Source organism: Gasterosteus aculeatus, chromosome Y (genome assembly GCF_964276395.1).
Source record: "Gasterosteus aculeatus chromosome Y, fGasAcu3.hap1.1, whole genome shotgun sequence".
Classification (NCBI taxonomy): Eukaryota; Metazoa; Chordata; class Actinopteri; order Perciformes; family Gasterosteidae; genus Gasterosteus; species Gasterosteus aculeatus.
In genome coordinates, this window is record NC_135709.1 from 13989953 (window position 1) to 14017439 (window position 27487).

The 27487-nt window shown below is 47.5% G+C and overlaps 1 protein-coding gene across 1 annotated transcript in view; it reads left to right on the top strand.

Moving 5' to 3' along the window:
• The window catches only part of LOC120812477 (neural-cadherin-like), a 110398-nt gene that overhangs the window by 35359 nt on the left and 47552 nt on the right, over nucleotides 1-27487 (top strand). The window contains exons 2-8 of the mRNA XM_078097804.1: nucleotides 4448-4645; nucleotides 18860-19085; nucleotides 19539-19743; nucleotides 20828-20939; nucleotides 22766-23015; nucleotides 25235-25377; nucleotides 26671-26843. Coding sequence (XP_077953930.1) covers nucleotides 4448-4645; nucleotides 18860-19085; nucleotides 19539-19743; nucleotides 20828-20939; nucleotides 22766-23015; nucleotides 25235-25377; nucleotides 26671-26843 — 1307 coding nt within the window. The remainder of the gene's footprint in view (nucleotides 1-4447; nucleotides 4646-18859; nucleotides 19086-19538; nucleotides 19744-20827; nucleotides 20940-22765; nucleotides 23016-25234; nucleotides 25378-26670; nucleotides 26844-27487) is intronic.

Consider the following 27487-nt stretch of genomic DNA (forward strand, 5'->3'; position numbering starts at 1 on the left):
GGCTAGCCACCATCAGACATGACCGAAGCAAATCATGAGAACAGCAAGTGTTTTAATCCAGGCCATTAGCATTTAGCACAAATGCTGCAAACTTCAACAACTCGCTGAGCTTCCGCGATGCTGTAGGTAGTTCTACTAGCGTTGTGATTGGAGACCAACAGCCAATCACAATGGACCTTCTTTAATTCTCTGATTGGTTGGTTTTGTGGCACAAATGTAACGCTGCTGCAAGTCGAGCGAGCGCGTGAGTGAAACGTGGAGCGAGCGCAGCGTGAAGAGGTGGAGAGAGAGAGCGCAGCAACGGCTGCCTGCGCGCAGAAAACCAGTTTGTGGCGAGGGCACCTGAGTAAACTGCGCGCACGGGATGTTTTTCTTTGCTACAACATAGTTCTCTGTGCTCAAAATTTACAATTACGCGCTCAGGATTGTGGCACAAATATAACGCCATAGTATGGATTGTGGCACAAATATAACGCCATACTATGGCGTTATATTTGTGCCACAATCCTGAGCGCGTAATTGTAAATTTTGAGCACAGAGAACTATGTTGTAGCAAAGAAAAACATCCCGTGCGCGCAGTTTACTCAGGTGCCCTCGCCACAAACTGGTTTTCTGCGCGCAGGCAGCCGTTGCTGCGCTCTCTCTCTCCACCTCTTCATGCTGCGCTCGCTCCACGTTTCACTCACGCGCTCGCTCGACTTGCAGCAGCGTTACATTTGTGCCACAAAACCAACCAATCAGAGAATTAAAGAAGGTCCATTGTGATTGGCTGTTGGTCTCCAATCACAACGCTAGTAGAACTACCTACAGCATCGCGGAAGCTCAGCGAGTTGTTGAAGTTTGCAGCATTTGTGCTAAATGCTAATGGCCTGGATTAAAACACTTGCTGTTCTCATGATTTGCTTCGGTCATGTCTGATGGTGGCTAGCCGGACTTCTAATATCACTTTTTTTCGTCTTCTTTAGGAAGCGTTGTGATTGGAGACCAACAGCCAATCACAATGGACCTTCTTTAATTCTCTGATTGGTTGGTTTTGTGGCACAAATGTAACGCTGCTGCAAGTCGAGCGAGCGCGTGAGTGAAACGTCGAGCGAGAGCAGCGTGAAGAGGTGGAGAGAGAGAGCGCAGCAACGGCTGCCTGCGCGCAGAAAACCAGTTTGTGGAGAGGGCACCTCAGTAAACTGCGCGCACGGGATGTTTTTCTTTGCTACAACATAGTTCTCTGCGCTCAAAATTTACAATTACGCGCTCAGGATTGTGGCACAAATATAACGCCATATATAGGCTATTTATAATGACATAGGTAGTACATGAGTGTTTTTAACTTATGTTGTCAGTGTAATTGACAGGCTGCTTAACTGGTTAACTCTTAATTCAACATATTTTTTCAAGGCAGGACCTGACGTGGAGGACAAGGAGGCCCTCTGGGCACTACTGTAAAAAGGAGACTCCGTATGTAGATAGTTCTTAATCTGTAATTGTGTTGTTGTGTTGTGTTGACATACTTTTCTTCACTATTTTCATAGATTTAATGAACTACAAACTACTAACACATTTATTCATTGTCATTGATTGTATATGACTTTTACTGATAACATAATGCAATATAGCCAGGACAGCCTTACAGAGTCGCGATGCTTTGTGTTGTGTTGCTTCACATCGCGCCGAGGTCTGTATGATCACAAAATTCAGAGTTTACCCACCTCTAATTTTACCACTACAGCACTGATAGCTGCTATACCCAAAGAGAGGATTAACAGCAGGAAATATGCAGTCATTTAGAACATACACTCCTCCGTGCACATATAGGTGACACAAGGCCGGCTGTAGACGCTGAGCCGCGGCCAGACGCATGGCGCACACCACTGTCACACACTTTTTTTTGCAAATGCATTGTTGCGTTAGTCATTCGGCAGAGGCCTCTTGTACTTAAACAGATTATGTACAGTATAGACCAGCCTTCTGCCTTCTTCCCCCACCCGGTTGTTTGATCGCATCTTTTGCCTTGGCCATGTTGGGGCAGGTTATGTGTCGGCTTGGTTGCTCGTGGGGCATCGCTCACATCCGCTCCATCTCCATGGACTCCCCGGATCAGAGAGCCAGCGCTCACGCTTGCGGGTTTGCAGCCTGAGAACATGCACAGCGTGCACTCCCGCCTCCACACAAGATACCCCCAACCTCACACACACACACACACACACACACACACACACACACACACACACACACACACACACACACACACACGAGTGCATTCATTATTTATTATTCCAGATCTGATAGGCTTTAATTCTTTGCCTTCAGTCTCTCTGTAACAAGCTAATTAGATGGAGCCTTGTAAAATCATCACCACCATTACCACAGAGACATGGTTGGGAAAGACACCAACAAGCAGGAGGCAAGAAATGTGTCTGGCGCTGCTGATTTGATAGTCGACTGAATGTTAAGTGCTGGAGCTGTGATTTAGTTTTGATTAAGGACCTTTCAAACCCTCTACTTTGAAAAAGAGTATTTCCCCCTTTTTTTCCATTATTCATCACAAAAGGATTGCTCCGTCTTACAGGGCAGGATGATCTGGCTTAAGTTGCACAAACTGGCGCTGTCGACATTTGAAGCAGATAGCATCGGAGCGTTGATTAGTTTCTCTGCCCCCACGATGCGGCGGCTAATTATCCAAAACGAACCACCGTCAGATCCGAGTGAGAACTTTTCCTCTGCAAAGAGCAACTTTAAAGCTTGAGCAGAAAGCTATATTAATTCTCTCCTCTAGCTCCTTCCTCTCTCTGTTATTATCCCTCTAACAATCCTTTTAGGAGCTGTCACACACTTTATAGCCATTGTGTTTCAGCTGTGAACACTCCAGAGCTAGTCTGTAGTGCAACACATTGTATTTTCCATCAAAATGCATCTTAACTGTAAGCCAGTTGAAATAGAAACTGTGATCTCAGCATTTATTTAACTCATTTGAGGAAAGAGGTGAAGTAAAATGTGTACTACAGCCATTCCGGCAGCTTGAAGATTTTATACCATCTACTGCGAGCATGTGGCGCGCATTACCAATGTGTGTTTTTTCTGTTATCGGTTTTAATCAACTTTAAAGACTTCTTGGTTTTAAAAAGCACATGTACAGCCTGTGGTCACACGCAGGAGAGCTTTTACATAATGGGATTTAAAATCTATACATACTTTTAGCCCTTAGGTAACTCACCTCTCTATGTAAGCATGCACCGCTGTGTGACAGAGAGAGAGAGAGAGAGAGAGACGGCGAACAGGAAGAAGAGACACTCTATAATGTCAGCTGCATCAACTGTGCAGGCATGTGTCTGGGTCTGACTTGCCTGTGTTTAAAATGTCTGCGAGTGGTCATATCGGTGTGTGTGTGTGTGTCCTGGCAGGGGTAAGGCAGCGGGCCATTGTGGTCTGCAAAAAGCTGCTTTAGGTCAGGCCCGCAACACCGCCTGGAAATATTTTGGGTGCATTTTGTTTCCGCTTTGCGTCGTCGTGTTTAATGGGAATAACCATTCCCCTCCATCCACCCCGGCGAAGGGCACGCTCGGGTCCCGTGACAGAGGCTCCTCCTTGCGCTCCTTCCGTCTGCAGACAGTCATGGTGAGCGAGCTGCTAATTGGATTCTTGAAAATCTTCTTATTCAGTCCAGTAAGGCAGTGTGCAGGCGACAGAAAGCCTGCAGGCGTGAGGTGTCATCCCTGGGACCATGTGGGGAGATCAAGGCACAGCTATACATAGACTTGCTAGATGCGGTTGTGGATGACTGTCTCTTCCTCCCACCCGCCCCCATGGGAACCTGGTTGTCCAGATTCCTGAATGGGAGCCCGGGTCGGAAAAGGATTAATGATGTCATGTCCACCGGCACCGGCCCAAACAGCCCTTCTGACAAACCGGCAGACATGGTGAAGGAAAAGGAAGTGGGGAGACAGCGAGGAAATTGCCAGGATACTGTGTTGATTCACCTTGACCAAAACTCTAAAGCTCAATCAAGACTGGTGTCAGTTTCCCATTGCAGACTGAAAATACAGAGAACTACGGGGTCAGATCATAGTGTGTAGTATTCAGAATTACATTTGGATTAGTTTAGAATCACCTCAAAGTTGTATTTTTATTTTTTTGACATTTTTTGTTGTTCTTCTACCTGTATCTTTATCCAGAGGGCCAGCGCTCATTTCTTTAACGAGGAGCATTTCTCCAAACAAGCAGCATTATGTCGTACCGTCTACCGAAGACAATTTATATATCAAGTACCTGCACCCAGTTGTTCCACCACTTCGGGTTCCCCCGGCTGCTTGTCTCCCGTACGCACACACACACACACACACACACACACACACACACACACACACACACACACACACACACACACACACAGTTACATGACAGCTGTCACTTTCAGTAACTGCAGCTCCGTCACTATCTCTGCACAATCCCCCAGGCCCGGACTGGTACCTGAACAAGGTGAAGCTGAAGATCACTGACGTCAACGATAACGTCCCCGAGTGGAACATGGAGCCGTACCCTTACCTGGCCGTAGTGTCCCCCGAGGCCCCCGCCGGAGCGTTCGTCTACCAGCTCCGGGCTCGAGATGGCGACGAGGGCAAAAGCGGAGAGGTGGAATACTTTTTGTCTGATGGTAAGCTTTCTGCTATTTACACACACACACACACACACACACACACACACACACACACACACACACACACACACACCTACAACACACAAGATGCATGAGAAGAGGTATTCGAATAGGCTCTGTTGTGTGTAGGTTGGCAGAGCTATGGAGCAGACAGCCACAGGCATTCACAGCAGAGTCATTCATGCATTCATACACTCTTAAGGTGTCCATTAGTTTTCTGTCTCTCTGTCCTGCGCGCGCACACACACACACACGCACACACACACACACACACACACATAGGCAGACAGCCAGGGGCCTTCACACTTTTGTTTATACACTTATCATGCACTGTTGTCTGTCGGTCTGCTTTTCTCTGGTTCTTACACACAGAATCACCGGGCATGAACTCACACACACACACACGCGCACACACACACACACACACACACACACACACACACACACACACACACACACACACACACACACACACACACACACACACACACACACACACACACACACACACAGTGGGCTGTTGGAAGTCTGCACGAGCAGCAGACCCCCTGGTGGTCGAAGGCTTGTTGCCGTTTCAGAGATTTGGGCGATGTAATAATGTTGTCACACACTTCCCCTCTGACTTACATCAGGCCAATGCTCACCTCCTCCTATGTGCGTTAAACAACAGTTACCACAAAGTACCCTGGTCCTACATGAGTGCGCTAAAACAGCGAGGTTTGGGCAAACTCAATCATTTTTTAAGACCTCATTTTAACACATATATTTATTTAACACTCTTATGCTGCGATTAACTTTTAAGAGGGGATGAGAGTAGCTGGTCTTTGAATGAACACGGTTCGTCTGTCTGATCCCATTTATTTTTTTTGGTATTCAACCAGAAAGGGAAAAAAATATATATTTTATTTAAAGCCGCCCTATGGAGTTTTCTTGTAAACAAACAAATGTTATGTTTATGTTCCGTTTTCTCGCCACGGAAAGGGCAACCCGGCATACATAGGACTTTACTCAAGATTCCTCATTTGTTCGTTTATTTCTTAAAAGGGGGAACCATGTAAAAAACCTGGAATAATAAGAAATGCAATGCTTCAATTTCCATGTGCACACCACAACCGACACAGCTCCCCAGTTCTTTATCTTAATAACATTATTCAAAAATACAAATAAACATTATTAATATACTATAATCCACCATCATCAGTTTTGTTATTTGCATGTACACATTCAAACATTATGCACCACATTCACAATGCATGCAGTCTTTCCTTAGCAGGACACTACAACTCCCAAAATGCCCCACGGCAAACCAGGAAGTAATTACGTTACATACCAGTCCGTGTTTCATACTTTAAACATATAAGCCAAACATGCTTACGGCCCCACGCCCACCTCGCCAACACCGTGAGGACGACGAGGGGGGTGTGTTTGTTTCCGTTGGCGCTTTAGCGCGAAGGCACCGTTTTTGTTTCCAAGGACCCCTCCACCTGCAAACAGGCCTGCAACGTAAGCGGACAGCTTTTTGGGTACCCACACACGAGATATATATATGTTATTTACCTGCCGGCTTATTCTGTGTGTTGTATTGTGTGTATTTTTGTTCATCGTTCTTCCTGTTACATTATAGCTCAAGTAAATGTTTCATTACTGTATTTGGTGTCGGGCTGTTTGATGTGTGTTGACAGTTTAAATATAGGGTTAGCAGATTGTAGTCACCTAGCATTAATTAAAGAGAAACAGTTAAGAATTCGGGCAGCGCACTCCACTCAAATAGCCAGGACGGCTAGGGGGCGCTACATAATGGGGGCTCGTCCGGGATTTTAATTAATGCAATTAGGTAATTAAAGTAACGATAAGCTAACAGTCATTTAAGCACTAAGCCAAACTTTGTACATTTTATATTACTAAAAAAAAAAAAAATGGAGCTGCAGCGTAGTACGGTAGATTTAGTTAAAGAGCTCAAAGAGTGGTGCAGCAGAGAAGAATTAGATGAAGACCACTCCCTTATGGTGCTGATTCCCGGAGATGTGGACAATGCACTGATTGAAGAGACGGTGGGAAACGTCAAAGCCTTCGGCCGAGTGCGAGTGAGAGGAAGGACAGTGAGCATGAAACTGAACCGTCTAAAAGTGCTCTGCGAGTGCAGAGGAAAGGTGAACCTCACCACAGTCCCTTTGGAACTGCTGCCGGAGGGCACAACAGAAAATTGGAGGATCATTATAGCTGCTGAAAGTCCTGTCGAAAATGTTTCTCCAAGCCCGTTAAAACGTTTGTTGGAAGATCAACCGGCTGATGGTTCGGCCGAGTCCATTATTCGTGCGGTAGGTGATTTGCTAGCCAAGATGGAGAAACCATCTGGTGAGAACAGCAGTTACCGCCGTTTAAGAGTGTTCTCTGGTACTGTGCCAACCCCATCTGGGGAAGAGTCGTTGGAGCATTGGTTGGAGCATGCACACCTGATGGTTGAGGAGAGCGAGTGTTCGGCCAAGGAGAAACGACGGCGTATCATGGAATGTCTGAAGGGGCCGGCGTTAGCTGTTGTGAAAGCTGTGAGGACTGCGGATCCAGAGGTTAGTCCAGCTCGGTGCTTGGAGGCCATTGAGAGTGCTTTTGGGTCTGCTGAGACCGGCGAGGACTTGTATTTTGCCTTTAGGTTGTTACAGCAGCAGCCCAAGGAAAGGTTGTCTGACTTTCTTAGGCACTTGGAGTTGTCATTGACCAAGGTGGTTCGTCGTGGAGGTCTCCCTCCAGGCCGCGTCGACCATGCTCGAGTGGAGCAGCTGCTGAGAGGTGCTGTCCACTCTGATATGATGCTTGTACAGCTCAAACTCAGGGAACGGAAAGCAGATCCGCCAACTTTCTTGGAACTCCTGAGTGATATCTGCAACGAGGAGGAGTATGAGTCTTCAAGGAAAAAGCTTCACACGTCTATCCAGAGAGTTCATGCTTGGCCTGCCATTGACAGTAGACAAGAGGAGGTTGAACATTTGAGATCTGAAGTTAAAGAACTCAAATCAATGTTCACGGCCATGAGGTCTTTATCTAGCCACCCTGTAGCATATAGTAAAGAACATGCGTCACTTCCAAAAGTACTCAGCCCAGAGACAGGCAGTGAAGAGGAAGTAGCTGCCCTGAGGAAACAAGTGAAGAACCTGCAAGAGCAAATAGCAGGCCAACCGCCAAAAGTCTCTGAATCTGCTGCATCAGCGCTAAGGGTAGAGCCATCAAGGCAACCATCTTTCAAGTGTGATGAGAACTTTTGTTATCGCTGTGGTGAAAACGGCCATTTCTCTGCCAAATGTCATAATGCAGAGAATCAAGCCAAAGTAATCCAGAAGTTGATCCAATCTCTAAAGAAAGCTAAACAGGGTGAATCATCAGCTCAAGCCACAGGAAGCAGTCACACCGTGTGTTCAGCTAAGAAAAGTGAGATAACCATACTGCAAGGAGACATTCCCCAGGGATTGATTGGCCCCTCGTCCATTGTACCAGTGAAGATAAATGGACAACAGTGCAATGCTCTCCTTGATAGCGGCTCTCAAGTCACAATAATCTTTGAGTCCTGGTACAAGCGTCACTTGCCTAATGTCGCTATCCAGCCAGTGTCGGGGTTGGCCATACTTGGGACCCCTACTTGGGATATGTGGTGGTGGATATGGCGTTTCCAGAGAAGGTCACAGGCACCAAAGAGCCCCTGTCAGTCTTGGCTCTAATTTGCCCTAGCCCCTCAAGTCCTGAGCAGACTCCTGTGATCTTAGGCACGAATGCCAACCTTTTTCAGAGGCTTTCCAGACTGTGCAAAGAGACCACCGGAGTCGACATTGCCCAGACGCTAAGCATTAAAGCAAGGGACCCGGTCGTGCACACAGACCAATCAACCGCTGAGGGAGAAGAGGATGGGGTGGGATGTGTGAAGTGGATGGGTCCGAGCTCGCTGATCTTACCTCCTGGTGAATGCTGTATCAGCTGTGACGTAGAGTTGAAGCAGCCTCTGAAGAAGGACATGCTGATGGTTGAAGCCTCCCCCACTGCTCCTTTACCAGCGGGGGTGCTGCTGCAGCCGATGGTGATACAAAGTGCAGCAGTGGAGGAAGGCCATTTCACTGTGTTGATCATGAATGAGTCTCGGAAGGATATAGTCATCCCAGTGGGAATAGTCCTAGGACAACTGTGCCACGCTGATTGTCGTCCCGCGTCTTTTCTCGCGGGGTTGGGTGATCCAGGTCCGGGAACAGATACGGACGGAGTCGCCGGGTGGGCAACTCGCTGGCGGGGTTCCCAAAGATACGCACTGAGCGGCCGGGTTGGCTACTCGCTGGCGGGGTTTGCGAAGACCCGCACCGAGCGGCCGGGTTGGCTACTCGCTGGCGGGGTTTTCGAAGATACGCACTGAACGGCCGGGTTGGCTACTCGCTGGCAGGGTTTGCGAGGCGGGACTTGGGGTGTCGTCCCTGCGGTCCACCGCTGGGATTAGTTATCCGCGTCCAGGGACCGATTGTGGACTCCGTCGCCGGGTTGACTACTCGTCCACTCTCTCTATATCCCCTCTTTCCTCCGCTCCCTCGAACTCGTCCTTTTTCTCTCTTTTTTCCAAACTCTCCTTTTTTTCTCCCCTCCCGCGTCTTTTCTCTCTCCCCCGGAACTCCTCTTCAACGTCACTTCCCCTCCCCTTTTTGGGGGCTATCGTACCTCTCCACCAATACAATTTTTTAAACAAACAGGATACATTAGTTATGTCACAAGGGTAAACATCCACAAACACCATCATCTCCGACCCCACACACTTTTCCCACAGGGCTACAAAAGTAAACACAGCAGCAACATATTAAGGGGACATCAGACAACATGAAGCGTACATTATAAAGGAGACAAGACAACATTGAAAATGAAGAGTGCTTATCAAGTGACTGCCCACCGGGTTGGAAGTCGTTACCAACTAAGTGAATCGCGCTTCCTTTTCACTCAGTAGACACTGGTCACGTGACCTCACAGCACACTCCTCTCTTAAAGGGACACTACACTATTGCGCTGCTACCTCAAAGTTTCTCCATATGTTACTGGCATTTATATGTATAGCTCTGGCAGGTAAACATTTGATCACACATGTAAGTCCGAAATAACAAAACGTCATGAATTAAAAACTCCACAGAAAACACAACACCTCCCATTTAAGTTCCTGATCTTATGATCAAGGAACTTACTAACTCACTTAAAAGACCTCTCTTTTTTTTTATTATATATTTTTTTAGAACCCTTAAATGTGCACAATGTCTATGTGTAAGCGTCCGATGAAGGCACGACTGACGGGGGACCAGTTTAGTCCACTGTCCAAGTCAATTACATCCCTTTGGCAGGTATGCAGTGTACTGCCTGGGTATGCGAGGTATGGAATGTGAGTGCTCTTCTTCATGTATGTGCAATGTAATTGGCCTGGTGGCAGCGCTAGGCTTGCACCACGCAGCCAACAGGGCTAAGATGGTAACAGGGTGACAAGGGCTTGGCCCCTTGAATGAGAGGGGTTTGGGATGATGCCGATGTCATGGCGGTTTGGGTGGGTGAGTTTTGTCCTCCACTGGGAGAGGGACCACCAGTCTTCTCACGTCTCTCCTGATAACCGTCATGGGCAGCGAAGAACTCCTCTTCTTTTGGCCACCCGCAAGGGATACAGCAATTCCAGCGCACGTTGCAATGTCAGCGTCCCTAACAATCCCTTTACTGTCAGGATAAACTGTCAGAATCCGGCCCAGGCGAAAATGCCCTCTCAAAGCATTTGGGTCAGCAATCCAGACGAGGTCGCCGACTTTGACGTTCCTCTCCGTCCGGTGCCACTTGTGTCGAATGAACAGATTTGGGCCTGCTAGTTCCCTCCACTTTGCCCAGAACCGGTCCACTCCGATTTGAATAGCCCTCAGACAACGCCAGGGATGAGTGTCTAGGTCAAGCCCGCTGGTGTCTCCTCCAAGCGATGCTCGACCCAGTATGAGGGAGTTGGGTGTTAAGTACTCAACAGAGTCCTCCTGTTCTTGAGCTCTGGCATCAATTGGAGGTTCGTTTGTCAGGTTGGCTGCCTGATAGAACAGAGTTTGGAGCTCCCCCCATGTGAGGGACCCTGTAGTTCCTCCTAGGCTTATCAGCGCCTTCTTTAAAAGCTTCACAGCTGCCTCCGCGGCTCCATTCCTGTGGGGTGCATCTGCAGGGTGAAAATCCCACTTCCATTCAGTCCCGTTCTTAGCAGCTACATCTTCTATAGACGCAGCCTGCAAGCAAGCCAGATGTTTATGCAGCTCATGCAGAGCCGACTTGGCCCCAATAAAGTTGGTGCCTCTGTCGGACCATAGTTTTCTTGGATGCCCCCTCAGAGCAACAAAGCGGGAGTATGCTTGGAGGAAACTTTCTGCCGACTGGTCATCGGTGAGGTCCGCATGGACGGCCCTCGAGGCCATACAACAGAAAACAATGCCCCAGACCTTCTTGCTGGTCCTTCTTTTAACCGCGTCTTTCACCTCGAAGGGGCCAAAAAGGTCGAGGGTCGCATTTTCGAACGGGCTTGCTCTACTGGTACGCTCTTGAGGGAGATCACTCATTACTTGCTGGCACGTCTTTGCTCGTTTCTTTCTGCAGGTGACACAGTTGTTCAGCACCTTCTTAACTGTTCTCCGTCCCTGCATGATCCAGGCTTTCCTCCTTGTCCGTAGAAGGGTAGAGGCAACACCTTCATGGTTTTCTTCATGTGCCTCCCTGGCCAGTAGGGTTGCAAGCCACGACTGGCATGGGATCAGCGGTACAGCCGCTCGATCTTCATCCCAGCATTGGATTCTCCCTCCGCAGAGCAAGAGTCCTGTTTTTTCCTCTTCCTGGACAACCAGGCGATCGAGGGTTGCGTCGCGGAACTCAACCCCACCCTGAGCTTCGAGAGCTAGATCTTTGAAAGCTGTTACTCGTTCTTCCACAGACAGGCATGGTCTTGCCTCCCACTTTGACCGAACTGGAGCCTGGCTGTTACCCAGCCAGATTCCTACTGCTTGTCTCACCCAGGCGATGGTCCCACACAACCGTGCAAGTGAGCTGAATTGCTGGGGGTCCACAAGGCGTACAAGTGTAACACTGGTTGGGCCTGACCCTTTCCTGGGCTGGGCTCCTACTGTGACCAGTCCCGTGAACGCCTTCCTCCGAAGTCCCCCGATCTCAGCAACCGAGGGATTGATCTCTCTGGCAGTTTTCACCGGCCATTCTGACTCAGGCAACTTCAAAAATTCTGGGCCTTCCTGCCAGACAGATCCTTCAGCAAGCTCCTCTGGGGATGCCCCCCTTGTGATGAGGTCGGCGATGTTCAGTCTACCTTCGACCCACTTCCAGCTATCTACTGATCCAGCCTTTTGGATTTCTCCAATCCGGTTTGCAAAAAATGTCTGATAGCCATAGCTATCCTTCTGGATAGCTCCCAAAATTGTCTGACTGTCAACAAAGTGAATCCACTGATTGACCTTAATGTAGCAGTGCTTCTCGAAGTATGTCTTCAGGCGGGATGCAAAGACAGCCCCGCAGAGTTCTGCTTTAATGACATCACCTTTCTGGTCTAGAGGAGTGAGCTTGCCCTTTGATTCAACCAGCTTAACTGCGACTGCATCTTCTGTCTCCCACCGTAGTTAAAGAACGGCGCCGTAGGAAGCTTCACTACCATCGGAAAATGTGATTCCCATTGGGCGGCCTATGGCTCCATGAGGTGTGAGACTCCTGTTGAATCTGAGTTGGCCAAGTCTCACATTCTGCTCAAAAAGTTTTATTGCAGCTTCTCGAAGACGTGGCGAAAGAGGGTCGTCCCAGGTGTCCTTGGACTGATGGTCTCTTCCTGCTTCCTGAAAGGATTCTCTTACAAGCATCACTCCTCGTTGCTTGGCGGGTGAAGCCAGGCCGATGGGGTCATAGAGCCCTGCGATCTGACTCAGCAGCATGCGTCGAGTGAGAGGGTCGGGGGTGCTGCCTCTGACCTCATCCTCTCGTAGAGCCAGACCGGTCCTCATCTTTCCTCGTCTCCTTGAGAAGTTCACAGACATCAGCACACAGAGTTTGTCAGATTCTGGTTCATATCCCAATGCCTTATTCTCCTCGTCCCGCATCTGGTTGGGTAGTATCAGGGTCTTGGGCTCTGTTGACCTGACATTGCTGGGGTCAGTGGGTTTCTCACTCCTCCCACTTTGGCCTGTCAGGACCCAGGGCTTGAGAGAGAAGCCACCTGCTCTTAGGATTTCTTCCACTCCTTCGGTCATCCTAACCAGAGTTTGGAGATCATTATGCGATGTTAGAACATCGTCCACATAGCAGTCCTCTGTCAAGATTCGGCGCTCTTCAACCATGGATGAAAACTGGGGCAGGTTTGCCGTTTCTCTCATGGCAACCTGAGCGATGCACCCGGCAGGCTTGTCGCCGATGTTGACCCGGACAATGGCAAACACACCGATTTTATCTTCGGGGTTATCCCTCCAGAGGAATCGATGGAGGTGGACCTCTTCGTCCTTCAGCCACACAGAATTATACATTTTCTTCACATCGCCAAGAGCAGCATATAGTCTGCTCCTAAATCTTAGCAGGACACCTCGAATTGGGTTGAGGACATCAGGGCCTTTGTGCAGGAGGTTATTCAGGCTCAACCCTTTAAACTCCTGGCTACTGTTCCAGACTATCCTCACTGGCGTAGAGCTAGAATGAGGATTTGGGGCAACCAAATGGCTGATGTACCAGATTGGGCCATCCCACCGTTTGATCTCTTCCTCTGTGAGCTCGATGGCTGCCCCTCTTGATACCATCTCGCGGATCTGCACTCCATATGCCGCTTTCCACACAGGTTCTCTTGCTAGCCGAGCCTCGGTGTTCCGGAAGGTGGCTTCCACTGCTCGGCGGTTATCTGGCAGAATTGCAGGGTTCACTTTCCATGGGTAGGCCGCATCCCAGTGTGGGGCATCACTGTGTTTGTCCGCTAGCACATAAGAGAGGCAGTCCTTTATCTTTTCTAAGTCCCTTTCTTCTCCAAGGGTCATCTCTCTGCCTCCCGGAGGGCACTTGCTGCACTTGCAGCTCCCGCATTTTGGGTCACACGCTGCCCCGATACTATCCCACTTAAACCACTCAAACACCTCCTTGTTCGTAGTGGTCGTTCTGCTGAGGGTAACTTCTCCCATCCTCATTGGGTCCTCACTCAGGTCTTTGGTGTTCGCAAGGACCTCCTTGTACACCATTGAGGATGTTCTCATAGATCTTGCGAAGTGAGTTTCTGACTGGTGCAGCGTTAGGTCTACTACCTCGAAGAGATCAGGGTGAGTACCGCCAACAGCTTTGCCCAAAGGGCCGTCCCAGAGGACTAGATCTCCCTCCAACTTGAACAGCTGTGGAACTAAACGACCTTCCCTGTGGCTGATCAGAAGATCGATGTGCTCAGGGCGGACCAGCTCTTCTGCAGCAATGTCAGGAAAGATCCTTTGCAGCTGTTGTGGAGTGACCGGCTGACTTATCTCTGCAATACTTTCTAGGCCGTAGCAGAGTAGTTTGTGCTCCATTACCGTCCCCTTGATGGTCTTCACTCTTAGTCGCAGGGAGTACCTCTTGGTTGTGACTGTCGTTGTCATTCCTCCTATTCCGTGGACAATTAATTTGATGCTCTCACCAATTAGTCCAAGGCGCTGGGCAGCGTTGTTTGTTATGTAGTTGGTGTCAGAGGCAAGGTCGATAAGAGTGCCTATTAGCTGGCCTGAGTTCGTCGTCACTTCCAGTAACATCATTATAACTGGGTACTCTTTCAGTCCACCTCCTGCAGTGCAGATTATGGTTGAGGCTTTGTTGGAAAATGCCTTCCTGAATTCTGCTCTTAGTTCCGGAGTGACTTTCGCCAGGAGCTCCTCTTGCTTGCTGGTCAGCCCGAGGCTTTTCCTCTCCATCCTTTTGGTACCTTGCTCCTCGTGGCCAGCGTCTTTCTCTTGAGCGATGCACTTGGGGCAGAGCAGATAGTGGTGAGGCTCTTCTTTACGGCAGTCCATTTTACTGCAGAGGAACTTTGGGTTGCAACGGCCATCCTTCCAGTGAAAGCACAGGCACCGATTGCATATTCAATGGGTCTTCAGATAGGCTTTTCTCTTCTGGAGATCCATTTCCCTGAAGACTTTGCAGGCAAACAGCCTGCCAGCGTGTGTCTCATCGGCACAGGCTGTGCACGAATCCAAGCGTGGTTTTAACTGAGACGACGCTCTTTGGCCTGAGGTAGCTTTGGAGAATGCTTTCTTGACTCCTCTTTCTGGCTTGTCTGCTGGGCCTTTAACTGAGGAGCTTCCTTCTCTTGGGTTTGGCTCCAGCTGATCCAGCTCCTCCAGGATTGCTTCCTGCTTCTTCAGGAAGCGCAGTAAGCAGTCAAAGTGATTATGTGGAGCGAAACTGCTCACAGGCTTGGTCTTGTGCTTAATCCATTTCTCCTTCAGAGAGCTTGGTAGCTTGCTTTCAAGTGACTGTGCTACCCAACACAGTCGGTTCCTTAGAACCTCCTCTTCTCCCAGGATCACAAGCCTCCTCTTCTCCCAGGATCACAAGGTTACTAAGAGCCCGCTCCACTGCTTGGATCAGCTCGATTGCTTTTCTAGGATTATCTCCCTTCACAGGAGTTTGGCCCTGAACCTCTTCTGAGATCTTCAGAACGATTTTCGCCTTGTTCCCAAAGCGGTTGTCGAGGCGCCTGAACATTTCATCTGCCGACGCACAGCTGGACAGAACCAAGTCTCTCTTCACCCTGTCGCTGAGACTTGCTAGGAGGTGGAACCTTGTAACACCAGCCGTTCTCCATTTCAGCACATTTCTCCTCTGCACCATCAGCATACAATTTAAGGTCAACATACGCAAATTTGTTCCATAACGTCTCCTTCGCGAGCTGGAGTGTTTCTGTATAGGTGGCAAGGCACGTCGCCATCTTCTCCTCTACGTGAGCCACTTCTCTGCTTGATTTTTCTTCCTCGCCTTCCACTTCTCCTAGGGCATCAACATATTCGAGACCAGTGTCGTGGAACTTTCCAAAGTCCACACCAAGTGCTCTGATCTCGTCGATCAGCACCCTTTTTTCTAGGAGGTCTTCAGTGAGGGACAGCTTTTTGGCTCTCTTGGTGAAAGACGCCTGTGCTGTTGAGCGCTTTCCTTTTAGAGCCACTAATTCCGCTGAATCCATCTTCCTTTCCCGGCACTGACCGAGGCGCTGCTCCACAGAGGGGTCTATTCGGCCTTTTCCTCTTCCTTTGAAGTTTCTTCGCTGGTCAATGCTGCTAGGGCGGTTGCGGACTTAGCTTGACGTGCTCCGATCCGTTGGTTTTTTACTGTTTACCGTTTTCTCCCCACGGAAAGGGCAACCCGGCATACATAGGACTTTACTCAAGATTCCTCATTTGTTTGTTTATTTCTTAAAAGGGGGAACCAGGTAAAAAACCTGGAATAATAAGAAATGCAATGCTTCAATTTCCATGTGCACACCACAACCAACACAGCTCCCCAGTTCTTTATCTTAATAACATTATTCAAAAATACAAATAAACATTATTAATATACTATAATCCACCATCATCAGTTTCGTTATTTGCATATACACATTCAAACATTATGCACCACATTCACAATGCAAGCAGTCTTTCCTTAGCAGGACACTACAACTCCCAAAATGCCCCACGGCAAACCAGGAAGTACCTACGTCACAAACCAGTCCGTGTTTCATACTTTAAACATATAAGCCAAAGAAAGTAAACACAGCAGCAACATATTAAGGTGACATCAGACAACATGAAGCGTACATTATAAAGGAGACAAGACAACATTGAAAATGAAGAGTGCTTACCAAGTGACTGCCCACCGGGTTGGAAGTCGTTACCAACTAAGTGAATCGCGCTTCCTTTTCACTCAGTAAACACTGGTCACGTGACCTCACAGCACACTCCTCTCTTAAAGGGACACTACACTATTGCGCTGCTACCTCAAAGTTTCTCCATATGTTACTGGCATTTATATGTATAGCTCTGGCAGGTAAACATTTGATCACACATGTAAGTCCGAAATAACAAAACGTCATGAATTAAAAACTCCACAGAAAACACAACAGTGTACATTCAGTGTATCTCACCAAAACAAACTTGTATCATTGTGGTGTGTAAAATGTTTTGAATGCTTTTCCCTCCTTCTACAACATTCGCAAAGCCCGTTATTAATATTTAAGATCATACATCATTTACATATGGTTTGCTTGTTTGCGGTTTTCTTCTACATCGCCTTTGGTGCACTAATACCTTTGTTGGTGCGTTGCTGCCACCAGCTGTCAATCTGCAGAATATTAGGAAGCATACGCCAGGATTTTTTTTTTGCGGTGTGACAGTACTGTCACGTAATGGTCAGGAACTCAACAGGATTTAAAGTGTGACAATTAAAGGTTCTGCAGGCTTGCAAGTACCGCAGTATCATCACAAAATATAGAATGGAAATAATTAAAAATACTGCTACCGGTAAAAGGGAAATACTCAAGTGAAGGAAAACAACTTCAATATTGTCTTTCTGGTGATATTCTACAGTTTTAATACTCCCAGCTAATGATTTGAACAGTGAACAATTGATCCTACTAAAGTGTTGTTACCCGACGCTTGACAAGATTTTGTTTCTTGCAACCCTATGATCTCAACCCCAAAGTCGCTGAGCAACATCAATGGACTATTGCAAGGAGCATCCTAGCTCCTTCTGAGTGATTCCCAAATGTGGCTTAACTTGCAAGGGAGCTCATTTTTCACAATGTAACAATTGCTGTGTCAATAGAGTAGAGTAGAGTTTGAGTGGAGGAGCTATTTGCATACAAATTGCATCATCTGCAAACAAGCCTTGGGAAGGTTAAAAAAAATGCTAATCCCTAGGCTCCGTTATATTATTATTTCACAATAATTTTAAAATTCAGAAGTAAAGGAAGTGCATTGATGATGCCCTATAGTCATAAAGGATGAACTGGTGTATGGCAAGAAGAGGTAATTGGTCCACTTCTCTTCATACACGCCTATGATACCTGGATCGTCGCTACGTAGCTCCGTGTCAGGCTGCTCCAACAGTCTGCAACAAAGCTAGGAGTCAAGATCAACTTTTCACTGCAATATAAATACTGTAAAAATCCGTTCATGGTCTCATTGGCTAGTTTCAAGTCTTATAACTGTGACACGTTTGCAGTATGCTTTTAGCTTATGAAAGTTATTTGTAACCACTTTTGGTTACCTTAACATTCCTTATTTTGCGTCTGGTTGCACGTAGCTCCTCCTTCTCGAGTCCCCTTCTGGAACCGAAATGAGCAGCAATAAACATTCACCTCCCAACTCGCTCAGTTTTGCCTCTTGGTCCGACCTCCCACCCGCAGGCTCAAGGCCCAAGGCTCCGTCCTCTCTACTCTCAGTTTCCTCTTCTCACCTCGCTCCTTTCACCTTCCACCTCTCCCCTCCTTCCCGCCACATGTCTCCTGTGGAGCTGTTAAGAGGGAGCTGTGGGGGAAAGGGGATTAGAGGGGGGGGCAAAGGACCTGTCATGAGGTGGATGAGAAGGGAGAGGAGTGAGGCAGATGCTGTAAAGGGGGAACTTTAAGGAAGAGGGGGAGCCGTTAGGTGCGAGATGAGAGGAGGGAGGTGAGAGATCAGACGGTGAGAGGCAAAACTCTGAGCTCCAATAGCGTTGATTGCTCTCCAGTCAATACAGTTTAGCAACTATCTTAAGTCACCGCGATCTGCAAATTAACCACATCTGCCGTTCCTTGTGTCAGGTGGTGAGTGTTTGATGCAATTATTCTCACAGGCTTCTCATTCTGTTGTCTGTTGGATTAATACGTTTGTCCATCGCTTTGGTGGCTGCCAAATAAATACATATGAATTTAAATTCATCTTACAGTCACTTTTCAGTGTCCACCCAACTCCAAAGTAGCAGTTGAAGTTGTTTTAATGAAGCAGTTTTCATTGCGTGTCGTGCAGCCTTCATTTTTACATTGTTTATTCACATGTCCACACTTGCATTAGAAAGGCAATTTGAACATGATTCACACTGTAAAAAAAAACTCAGACCAAATCTCCTATTTCAAACGAATTTGGGAACCATTCCTGAATTAGTATTCAAGCCAGCTGTATTGGATTGGTTCGGATCCAGCACTTGAAAATAAAGTCATCGTACCCCCCCTCCTCTCTGCAGGTGGTGACGGCTGCTTCGCAGTGTACAAGAAGACGGGCCAGGTGGTGACCACGGGGCTGGTGCTTCAGAGGGATAGAGAGTACTTGCTGAGCGTTGTGGCTCTCGACGGCCCGGGCAGCCGCAGTGCTCCTGCTATGCTCTCCGTAGTGGCGGGAGCCCGAGCACCGCAGTTCACCAACACTACCTACGCCATCGCCATACCCGAAAACACGCCTGAAGGACAGCCGTGAGTGTTGCATACGTAAACAGGAATGATGAATTAGGTCTGCTATAGACACACACACATATATATATATGTGTCTATATATGTATATATATATATATATATATATATATATATATATATATATATATATATATATATATATATATATATATATATATATATATATATATATATATATATATATATATATATATATAACACAAACTCTTTACCGGAAAGCCCCCCCCCAAAAAAAGAACATTGATATCTGCATAATGATAAGACGTTATTACGCAGAGCTGACAAGCACTGATTGCTCATGCTTACAGCACACAGTCGATGATTTCTTTATAGCGCTGATGTAGGAAAAGAGGATTTCGATTTCAAACCAACATCTGGGGCTCTGAAATCAAATCATAAAGGCTGTTTCTCCTTCCCTTTTTTTCTTTTTTTTTCTACTACTGTGTCCTGCAGCTTCGTGGTGGTGTTCGCTCTTTCCTTTCAGCAGCAGCCAATCAGCTACAGCCTGCTGATCAATCCCAGTAGCCTTTTCAGCATCAGGCAGGAGACGGGGGAGATCAGTTTGACCAGGACGCTGGACTACGAGAGCGACCAGCAGCGCTACTTGCTGATGGTGCGAGCCAGCGAAGAGCTCGGCAGCCTCAGCACCGCCACAGAGGTGAGTTTTATTTACACAATGATACAGGAGTGAAGTGAGTCACGCTCCAGATCACGCACCCGGGTCAACGAAGCCCAACGCCGAGGTCTGCTGGGATGTTTTATGTTTTATAGCGTCTGTCGGACAAGCACTCAACTCTGAACTGCTGAAATGAAGTGACATTGTCGCTGACCTTTGACTCCCACGAAGCCCCCAGACGGACCCGTTTCCCACCGAAATGTTGGGCGGCTGACGAGTCTGCATCATCGGAAATGATCAGATCTCGACGCTGACCTGCAGACGCCGCTCTGCTTGGAGAAACAGCACAGTTTGTGGCCGTCTGCAGGAATGTTAACAAGTCGACCGGGTGCCCAAGAGGGTTTTGTTTACTCTCATTTTTCCATGTTTCAGAATGAGCGCTTGTTTGTTGAGAGTGTGATCTGGAGATGATCTGTGACAAACACAGCACACACTCTGAGGCACTTGGCACGAGAACCCCACAATCCAAAAGCCTAATTCGCAAAGGAATATTTCTAAATAAACTACTCATGGATTCAGGATCGTTTTAATTATTAATTCTAAAATGTTGTTACCCAATTATCATGTCAGGCACTCGCTTCCTGCCAGAGATTTCGCAGGCAAAATCTCCCTCCCTTCAGCTGCATGTGGAGGAGGAGATGGAGACTAGGAAAACCTATTGCAGCTATTTCAGGACTATTACTCAGCCGTCACTTCACACTTTACACCTAGTGGTAACATGGAGCTTGTTTAGGGGGACACGGGGGTCCGGGGGGGGGTTAGGCGGCTGGCGACCTTTGTCAAAAAAAAAAAAAAGCCCACATGCTCAGAACATTTCTATTTTTGACTCCGAAAAAATCCCGAAGTGGAAGATAAAGAATGTGTTAAACTGGCAACTTGAGAAAGTATAAAATGCAATTTAGATTAAGGTTTGCGGTCAGCCTCCTGTTCAGAAGATTTCCTATGGCTGTCTCCTGAATGTGAGGGTTGTTAAGAAGCTAATTTCGTATTCTTCTGCTCTGATTTTGTCTTTTTTTCCCTTCTCCTGCCGTCTCTCCTCTTGTACCATCGCGGTGGCACTAATCAGGTTCAGGTGTTGATAACAGATGAGAACGATTGTGTCCCCGAGTTCCTCCAATCCATCTACAGTGTGGATGGAGTCCCTGAGACCGTAACCACGGCAACATCCCTGCTGCAGGGTGAGACTCTTCTGACCCCGTATTTCACATCCATCTGTCTCTTTTTGAAGTGAAGAATGAAAACTCGAAAACTTTTTTTCAACAGAAACAACAGACGTATTCCGTGAGAAAGCTAGTGCTGCATTTCAGACGGTGTCATTATTGAAGCTTATTGACCCATAATGCATCATTTTTCCATCCTGAGGGAAAGTAATAGATCTTCAGATCTGTGCTGATACAGGCTCGGTAATACTGAGCTACACCAGCAGCTACAAAGACGGCAAACATTTGTTTTTATTAATGATTTACTGTGTGAGTGATGGCATGTCAATCTATCTATTACTGCATGAGGTTACCTTATAAGTATCAATTATGAGGCTGACAGCAAATGTCCTGCCTTTGCAACTGCTGCAGAAAGGTTTTGTTGAAATAACCCAATGAAGAAATGTTCTGCTTTATAGGATTCCTCAAAATTGAACTTATGTTTCTAATAAAAATATTTTGCTACTGTAAATATCCCTTTTTTCTTAATGAAATAATTACAGCTCAGATTTCGCTCGTGAGATTTCGCGAGTTTTTAGATATTGCACCTTGTGGAAAATTAAGCCATACAGCCCTAATTTAAGTAGCTCAACATGATTTTAAAAATGTTTTCCATTATCTCATCTTACTTAACTCTCCAATTAAACAGTAGCTCAGGGCAAAAGTAAGAAATGCACCTTTGTTCAAGATTTTCCCTTGTTGACTGTTTAGTTCTTGTCAGGGAGATTGTTTCTAGCAATTGAGAGAAAAAATCCAACTAATTTGATTGAATGATTTGAATACGCGGCCTGGAGCAATAATATTAACGGTTAGAGATACAGATCCACCAGAAGGCGAAAAATGTGAGTGAAGACACGACGCCTTCAGAAAGATCTACAGGAAAGGTAGATCATTTTGTTTCAATTAGACTGGCTGATATATTGTGAAAAAGTTTATATTTCAATTAATTTGGCCCTGACGGAAGCTCACAGTGTCCCAAACAACTCAAATCCATGGGGGAAAAAAAACAGAAAGAAAAAGGAAGTTAATTTATCAATCTGCTAGACTGCACAAGTTGTGAGGCAGCGCGTGAGTAAAATCCACATTACTCCATCAGCTTGCATTCTATTGGGCACAGATGAATACTACGCAATGCGGGCCATCATTTACACTTTACCTAGGAAGGATTATGTATAAATAATCTTAAATTAAAAGCAGTTGGAACAGCAAGGCTTAAGGGAAATGCACTACTTTAATTCTTTAACATTTAATGAGCCTGTCACATTAGAAACTCTACACAAAGAGCAAATTGTCTTCAGCTAAAGGAAATGCATTGTAATGCACGGCGGCAGGTGCTGATGCTTTAAACAGAGGAAATAAACAATATGCAACATGCCAGCGTTATGAGCTACACTCTATATGATATAAAGCTCTGTATGATATAATGAGTCTAAGTAAAATTCACTACACAGCGAACATAAAACAGCACTGACGCCAAAGGTGTCGATGTACGTCCCATCACACATCAGAAACCATCTATCATCACATCAACATCACAATCTGTGAAAAAATCAATCAGTGCGCAGTGGGAATGAGGTCTTTTTTTATGTTTTTAAAGCTTTTTCCAGGGGGGCACAGTGCTGTTTGTGTGCTTGTAATTGTAGCTGTCAGAGCTTATAATCCATTTAATGTTTTTTCAAGCCCTGAAGAGATAATGATCTGCAAAGACGTCAACATAGTAATCAGTCGACGCTATCTCATCAGCTCATTTCCATTAAACTGTAAATTGATGGTCCTCGTGTGACGTCTCCCCTCCTTCCCGCCAGTGCTCGCCACGGACTGCGACTCGGGGTCGAACGCCCAGCTCACCTATTACACCCTGAGTCCAGACTTCAGCATTTCCCCCCATGGGACGGTTTTTCCTGCTGGTCGGCTGGACTACGAGAGGCCCAACCATGTGTATGAATTTGTGGTGATGGCAATGGACCGGGGGGACGAGCCCCACTCTGGGACGGCCACGTTCCGCGTGAGGATGGCGAACACCAACGACGAGGCGCCGGAATTCTCCCAGTCTGTGTGAGGAGCTCTACCACTCATAAAATACCTGTCTTATCATTTGTCCTGTTCATTTTGGCCAAAGCTGTCTGACCTATACAAGCGAGGTGATATCAATTTCGTTACCAATATTAATTCCTACTTATTAGGAACGGAATGGATCAATAAGCTCTTATAAAATATGATGCAATGTGTCCTGTTGAATCAGATAACACCTTTCATACACAAAATGCAACGTGCTCTTTGTCCACTTGTTACGCTGTGTGCATTGTAAGTGTGGACCCAAACCTGACACCAACACTGTGATCAGCAAAGATAAACTTTCTCGTCTTGGTGATAAACTTTTATCTTATTTTCATGCTGCCGGCGACGCTTTATCTCGGATCCACCGGCTGATCACTGCTCATAACATTGACGCTCTGCTCTGCGAGCAGGCGGTTGGCCCACGGATACATAACGGGTCGCCCCAATGGACGTCACGCACCTGACTTCCTCTGGGCTGTTTCGCCGCAACACTGTTTAAGAGTCACTGTTTGTGAGTCAGGCTGCGCTGTTATAAAAGGACCACTAACCAGACACAGGTGACTATTTTATTTGGAGTGTCATTCCTCAACATCTGGCATCCAAACAACCTGTTACTCCGCTCTGTGGGTTTGTTCCCCCCAAAAAAGAGTGAGCCGCTTGTCCTGTCTGTCACGTGTCAATGGCCTCCTCAGGGGAGACAGTTGCAAACCTCTGTGGCTCCCTGTCGTTGCGTGTCGTGTGGGCGTCCAGTCACGGAACCCAAAGCGGGCGGGCCAAGAGGTGCAGATGTGAACATGAAACATGAGGAGAAAAACATTGAAACAAGGTCTGCAGGGGCAAGCGAGACGAGGATGCCGAAAGGCGAGTATAAAGGAGACAGCCGGGTTGTTTTTTTTGTCAGATAAACAGAGAGGCCTGTCGGCAGTCGGTCGGCTTCTCTTGCCAGTCCAGCCGGCGGACTGTTGCAAATGTGGGCATTCTGCCCGGCTGGAGTGTGTTGGACGCTTCGGCGTACTGTGTCGTGCTGAGATGAAGATAAGCACTGCGAGGGCGCGGAGACAGGAACATGCTGCACCGAAAAACAACCGAGGCAGACATGTTGTGGGCTGGACTGATGGATACCACGCCGTTAATGAAATGTGCATCGAGTCGGACTCCTCCAGATGTTGGTGCGTGTGAGTGGACAGGCAGCTGCTTCTCCGGCGTGACCCCCGCGAGTTATAGGGAGGCTGAAAGTAAGCAACGGGTAGGCAGAGAGCCCGCGGACATGCAAACAACCCGACGAGCCGGCTTCCCGGCTCAGTGAGATGGAGGAAAGCCGAGGGGGAGTGTGTGCGTGCCTCATCCCGGGGAGGTGGCCTCCGAGCCGGCTGACAGATTACAGGTCACTCATCCTGCCGCGGAGATGAATCACCCATCAGCGTTCTTCTGTAAACCATCAATCACCTCTGAACTCTCACTACAGACAGCAACACCCACCCTACAACACACACGTAATTACACACACGCACGCACACAGAGACGCACACATAAGACGAGGATGCAGCACAGATCTTGGAGGAGACGAGTTCTGATGACGAATCAACTCAAACTCCGTGAGGATGCCGCCCCTCCTTGCAGCGTGTACCTCTCCATGTCTACCAGACTCCCTCGTCCTACCACTCATCTCTCTCTTCTCTCGCTCACATCACTTCACCTCGTCGTTTTTTGGCGCCCCGCTGTCTGTCGGCCTCCTTGCTCCCCTCTGCTCTAGTTCTTTCTTTACCGTTTCTTTTTGTCTCCACGTCATCTCCAAGTCACTCAGTCCGTCTCCCACTCCATCGCGCTTTGTGCCACGGCTGGACATCAGTCTCCCGTGTCGCGCTGGGCCATCTCGCCGCCCCGGCTCCACGCGGCGAGCAAATCACCGTTGACATTTTAAAAGGTGCCGGATCAAATGGCTCGCAGTGGTGCCGGGCCGTGCGGAAGCCCCATTTGTCCAAAGGCTCTACCCTCCCAGTAGGCACCGCCATTTGTCTGCTGTGCCATCGGCTAAAAGGACGGGTTAAATCATAGTGACAAGCAAAGGTCACGGCCATAAGTCTAATCAGCCTGCTGATGCTGTGTGTGAATGACTTGTATCTCCTGCCTGTGTGTGTGTGTGTGTATTTATCATTGGCTTGTGTGTTCCGTCTGCGTAGTCCCTGCACTCGTAAAGCTTGAGTTCCACTTTGCAGATATCGAACGTTTGTTTCCGAGGATGCCGGGCCCAACACCCTCGTGGCCACCGTTCTGGCCAAAGACCCGGATGGAGACGGTATAAGCTACTCCATAACGGCGGGAAACCAGGAGGGAAACTTCGTCATCGACAGCCAGAAAGGTGAAAGATGCTTCTTAATCTTCCAAACGAGGCTTCACTTTGCGGCCTTTCTTGGTCTAATTGACAGGCTTTCCGTCAAATCACACATTCAATTTCCTGCTGATTCATTCCTGCTGCAGTGGTGGGAGACGAGTTCCCTTTGCTCACAAAGTCAACCTGGAGAGCTTTTTGGGAGTTGATGTCTAAAGCTGTAATTTCAATATGAGCGCACCGTCTTTCTGTGATCGGAGACATGAATATAAACGGGCACATTTTTTAGGAAACTTTTAAACCTCCAAAAGCAGAAGCTTTCTAGCATTGTCCGAGACCGGTGGCAATCACCGTGACATTTGTCACCCAACCCTTTCAATTTCACAACAGCTGCTCTATCACAGCTCACGATCTTCCGGCTGCGCTCTGTCAGCTCCTCTTTCTATTCTGTCATCTTTTTATATTCCCCCTCCACCCTTTCTGTGTATCCTCAGAGCCAATAAAAAAGGCTGATATGCTTTGGGTGCAGGAAATCCACTGCACTCCTTCCCACTTACTGTATATGCGAATAAAGCAGGCTCATCGGATGCCGCCGGTGCTCATGTCTCACTCGTGAACAAGTTTGACATTTAAGCCCGAGGAATTACCGCGTACGTCCCCCGCACCTTTGCTTGTTTTAAAACGTACCGTACCGGGGGCCAGAGAGGAGAGCCAGGCGCTCACGTATGTGTGCATCAGCACGCCGTCTCGTCTTTAATCAACACCACGGAGAGAGATGAATGGGGAAAAAAAGAAGAAATCTCCCGATGCTCCTCCTCCCCTCCCCCCTCCCCCACATCACAGGCTGCTTGTTCGTCCTGCAACCTATGATGTTTTTTTGTGTTACTGTTGACGAGAAAGATGTTGACACAGATGCTGCTTCCTTTTTATCCCACCTTTTATCTTGACGTTTACATGAAAGCCGCTACTGAGGAGGGGGGAGATGATCAGCTAAATGGGCAATTGGCTGAGCCTGGTTGACTTCTAACCCCAGTCACTTATAACTTTATGTTTCTGCACAAGTGCTATTATTAGATTAGCAATGTGACAAAATCAAAAATATTCTGATGAGCATTCTTCCACTAGTCGCTATCATTTTTCTCCCCTAATTTGCAGAACAACAACATGCTCTTTCTGCTGTGTTTTTTTATATCAATAGCACATTACTCGGCATGCGAGGCCACATAACATCCGGCTTGATGACTAATGGAATGGTTGCGCTTAATGTGTAAGGAGGGACTTTGTCATATGACGTGTCGTTCAATAGGCCCGTGGTCTTTGCAGGGCTGATCCGTCTCCGCTCCGCTCCGCTGCCCGAGCTCCAAGGCCTGGAGTACGTCCTGAACGTAACGGCCACGGACGACAATGCATCGGGAGGCCTGCACCCTCTCACCTCCACCGCGCGGGTCATCGTCGGAGTTGACGATGTCAACAACAACAAACCTGTGTTTGAGGAGGTGAGGATTTTCACCTCATCCTTTTTCAAAGCAAACCTTCCGGTCTTTTTCTCATGAATCATAAAAACGTCACTCAGCAAAAGGTCGACAAAAGTCTTTCTGCGTCTCTCTCCCCGCTCTGTTTTTCCCAGGAGTTCTGATTAGCCTGCACAGCCACTGGTTCTTTAGGCGCTCCATTGGGATATCATTTAATTTTGTGAGAATTTTTTTTGTGAGAATGACCTTTAATTAACTTCCTCCTTAATTAGGACTGACTTGAACTTTGGCAGGAGACATACTTTCCTCAGGTCCTCTGGGTGGGCTGGAAGTTCACCAAGTAAAGATCACCTACACGCCTCAGAATCCATCCGGTCTAGAACGACTGTATGTTTGATATTATGCAATTATCATGAACAGCCCTGTGAAGGCCACACAGTATGTGCCATCACGTCCCATGAACTCTTGCATTATTCTTCTTTATATCGCTCGCTCGCCGCCCTTTGATTCCGCCTCCCTCTCTCTGGCTCACTCGGGCCTCCTCCTCGCTTATTGTTTTTTTTTAATATTTCATGGTCGTTCTGGTGAAAGAGCAGCAAGCATTTCTGTGTGATTTCAAAAGAGGAAGACTCCGGAGAGCAGCTCTTTATCGGGGGCATATGCTCTTA